General features: G+C 42.4%; 1 protein-coding gene across 1 annotated transcript in view; it reads right to left on the reverse strand.

The window, feature by feature from the left end:
• Nucleotides 1-3092: 3092 nt before the first annotated feature.
• Nucleotides 3093-4409, reverse strand: part of saga (S-antigen; retina and pineal gland (arrestin) a) — a gene marked incomplete at its 5' end in the record, with an annotated part of 20602 nt that continues 19285 nt past the window's right edge. Inside the window, one exon of the mRNA XM_046322691.1 lies at nucleotides 3093-3747. Coding sequence (XP_046178647.1) covers nucleotides 3639-3747 — 109 coding nt within the window. The remainder of the gene's footprint in view (nucleotides 3748-4409) is intronic.

A 4409-nucleotide genomic window follows, 5' to 3' on the forward strand; every position in this document is an offset into this window, starting at 1 on the left:
CTCCAACCGACAAGGCAAAGTGTAAAACGAGCATCACAACCGTCAAATGTATACAAACAGGCTTCGTGAAACACGAGAGAAAATGAACGCTAGTGCGTACAAAAACACGTATCACACAAACAATCTTACACAAATACATGAGGGGGAACAGAGGAATAAATACATGATGTGTGATTAGGGAATGTAAACCAGGTGTGCGGGGAAACAAGACAAAACAAATGGATACATGAACAATGGAACGGCTATGGCTAGAAGGCCGGTGACGTCGACCGTCGAACGCCGCCCGAACGAGGAGAGGAGCCGACTTCGGCGGAAGTTGTGACACTTATCCTCTGCAGCAGAGGTAACTTGGTCTTCCTTTCCTGTGGCGGTCCTCATGAGAGCCAGTTTCATCATAGGGCTTGATGGTTTTTGCGACTGCACTTGAACAAACTTTCATCGTTTTTTGAAATGTTCTAGATTGACTGACCTTCATGTCCAAAAGTAATGATGCACTGTCATTTCTCTTTGCTTATTTGAGCTGTTCTTGCCATAATATGGACTTGGTCTTTTACCAAATAGGGCTATATTCTCTATACGAACCCTACCTCGTAACAACACAACTGATTGGCTCAAACGCATTAAGAAGGAAAGAAATTAGTCAAATTAACATTTAACCAAGGCACACCTAATTGAAATGAAGCTGGTTGAGAGAATGCTGAGAGTGTGAGAGTGTGCTAAGCTGTCATCAAGGCAAAGGGTGTCTACTTGAAAAAATCTCAAATATAACATATTTTGATTTGTTTAGCACGTTTTTGGTTACTACATGGTTCCATATGTGTTATTTCATAGTTATCTTCACTATTATTCTACAATGTAGAAAATAGTTGAAATAAAGAAAAACCCTTGAATGAGTAGGTGTGTCCAAACGTTTGACTGGTATGTGGAGGTTGAGATGTGAGTGTCCTGGTAAAAGGAGATCAAGGTCATGTTTTTCGGGATGCTCTTCCTCAGAAGCAGCAGGCTAGAGCCCTCACACACTAACCCATTCAGAGAGGACACAGGGTACAACACAGTCTGCCTTCTCACTTACTACACACACACACGCACGCACGCACGCACGCACGCACGCACGCACGCACGCACGCACGCACGCACGCACGCACGCACGCACGCACGCACGCACACACACACACACACACACACACACACACACACACACACACACACACACACACACACACACACACACACACACACACACACACACACACACACACACACACACCTCGTTACCTCACACCACACACGAATAAATCTCATAAGATCCCCGGTGCTTTAAGCCTTTCTATCTGGAACTTATGACCATGTGTTTGTGTGCTCATCGATTCCTATGTGTGTGTGTTACCTGTATGATGTGGTCGAGCTGCTTCAACAGCTCCATGTCTGTTGATGTTCTACTGAACATGTGTAGGATGTGAGGGTTCGTAAGGCACTGTAATTCTGTATCCAGCATCTCTATGGAGAAATAATATTCTACACACAAGTCAAATACATTACATACTGTCCGGGTCCTTCTCTAGAAAAACAGAGGGAAATATGTAATTATACTCTAGTACAGGGGTATTCAACTCTTACCCTAGGTCCGGAGCTTGTTGGTCTTCTGTTCTACCTGATAATTCATTGTGCCCTCCTGGTTTCCCAGGTATAAATCAGTCACTCATGGGAGGGAAACATGAAAAAAGGCAGTGGAACTGGCTTCAAGGTCCAGAATGTAGTTTGAGATCTCTAGTATATACAAAGTCATACCATGCAAGGCAGGGAATGGCAGAAGTGCTGTGCCTGCTTATATGTGTAGTGTCACTGTTAACACGGACAACATCAATCTCACCCAGTGGTGCAGGTGTAGTGGTGGCTATATGGAGGCAGTATGCTCACCTATTTATGTGAAGACCTACTCACCTATTCTCACTAATTACCATTGAGAATAATTGAATGGTTGAACAATTGAACGATCCATCTTCATGACTTTCATCTCTGGCATTATTAAGTGGTGGAAAGGGCTACCTATAGCTAGCTACCTACAGCATATAGGCAAGTGTTGATAATTAACTCATATTCACTTGATTGCAGTGTAATGGTCAAAACTTAACTAATATTACGAAAGCTAGCTAGCTGGAGCGTTGGTCAGGTAACGTCGGATAGTCCTAGAGCTTTTGCTTTGAAAACAGCTAGCACACGTATCCTGTTGCAGACCTTCCTCTCTATGCCCGAACCATTTTTGTTCATTAATTTAATCTTGTGGACGGCATAAGAAAAATGAATTAATGCGGTCAAAATTATTATCTGTCTTAGTTGTTTAAGTTCGGATATTGATCGACTGAATTGTGACGTAACCTTAGAATATATTTGACTTACACTATATTTGGGTGAATTGAGATTCAGTGAAAGCAGAAGGGTATTGAAACATGTTTTGATGGTATATTGGAACAGGTGTATACTCCTCAATAGTATCTAAAGTGATTGGTGATGCATTGTGATACAGGGAGATACAGTATGTTGTTTTGTGATTTGTAGTACATAGCTTTGATGGTTGTTGCTTGTGTTTTGTTCTGTATATTGCTCTTCCTCGCCTAAATCAAATGTAAACTCTTGGTCTTTGTCTGTTTTTGATTGGTTTGACCGTGCGTCCGTCTTTGTGTCGTTCATACTTATTTGTGTGTGACTTGTTGAAGCACAAGGGACAAATCTGCCCTCAACAACACCTGTAAGGCAGCCCTACACTCTTACAAAAAAAGTGTTTCAAAATGGTTATTTAGCTGTCCCCATAGGAGAACCCTTTTTGGTTCCAGGTCAAATCTTTTTGTGTTCTAGGTATAACCCTTTTGGGTTACATGTAAAAACCCTCTGTAGAAAGAGTTCTAAATGGAACCCAAAAGGTTTATTCAAAGGGTTCTCCTCAGCCGAAAAACCCTATAAGGTTCTAGATAGCACCTTTTTTCTAAGAGTGCCTCCCAGGTAGATTTGAATCCAACCCCAGCTGTTATAGGCTTGAGTAAAGCCTGCGTTGACAAAGTATCTTCTCTATATGAAAGGATGCTATGAAAATGTAATACTATAGCTTTTGTGAGAACATCTCTAGCTTTTAATACCTTAATGCAAGTACAAGACAGTTGGTCTTCACTGCAAGCACAAATATATGCCCAGTTATCTAGTGCACTACACTTTTATCTACTAGAAAACGCTAAGAATAGTCAATGTAACAGTGCATCTTTTACATGACTCAAAATGGCCACCATTCACCTCACAACATGGCTGCCAAACTCTTTATTAAAGACAGGGATGGATGTTACATTACCCTGTGCTCACGGTGACCATAAGACAGTGAGTGAAATCCTGCCGATTACAAAGCTGAAAGAGTCTACTGACTGGAGAGGCTGAAATACAGACCCCCTAAGAAAAACTATAAATCATCCACCAGCAATGTTCTAAACTACTTCTAAGGGTGACTCAAACACACCACAATTGTTTTGACTGCTATCGTTATACTTTTTACTTAATTACTATCCCCGTTTTCCATTCTCATTGCATGGAGTACTGGAGGCAACCACAAGGGGTGATGTGACAGAGGCTGCCTGGCCAGCGACGAGGGGCCCAGCTCAGGAAGCGGCGTCTCCTGTAGACACGTTGCCCTCCTCTTCATCGTCGGCCACCCCCTTCATGTAGGAGCGCTTGAACTCCTCAAACACCATCTCCTCTTCCAGCTCGCTGCTCCCAAGAAATGTGTGGATGGACAACCGGACAGATGTAAAGCCAGAGAGGAAGACAAGAGGACAGTCAGATAAGTAAGAAGGTAGGTGTATGAAAAGACAGACAGACAGACAAACACACACAGACACACACGAGTCAGGTAGGCAGCCAGAAAGACAGACAAACAGTGATTGGAAATAAGCGGAAATACAGACAGAAAGAAATGAAAGACAGAAAGATAAGAGGAGGAAGACACATGGTCAGAGAGAAACAAGAGAAAGGCAGAGAGATAAGAGGATGAAGACTCATGGTCAGAGAGAAACAAGAGAAAGACAGAGAGATAAGAAGATGAAGACAGAGGCATGGTCAGAGAGATAAGAAGAGAAAGACAGAGAGATAAGAGGATGAAGACACATGGTCAGAGAGAAACAAGAGAAAGACAGAGAGATAAGAGGATGAAGACTCATGGTCAGAGAGAAACAAGAGAAAGACAGAGAGATAAGAGAGAAGACACATGGTCAGAGATAAGAAGATGAAGACACATGGTCAGAGAGAAACAAGAGAAAGACAGAGAGATAAGAGGATGAAGACACATGGTCAGAGAGAAACAAGAGAAAGACAGAGAGATAAGAGGATGAAGACACATGGTCAGAGAGAAACAAGAGAAAGACAGAGAGATA

This window comes from Oncorhynchus gorbuscha, linkage group LG22 (genome assembly GCF_021184085.1).
Source record: "Oncorhynchus gorbuscha isolate QuinsamMale2020 ecotype Even-year linkage group LG22, OgorEven_v1.0, whole genome shotgun sequence".
NCBI lineage: Eukaryota > Metazoa > Chordata > Actinopteri > Salmoniformes > Salmonidae > Oncorhynchus > Oncorhynchus gorbuscha.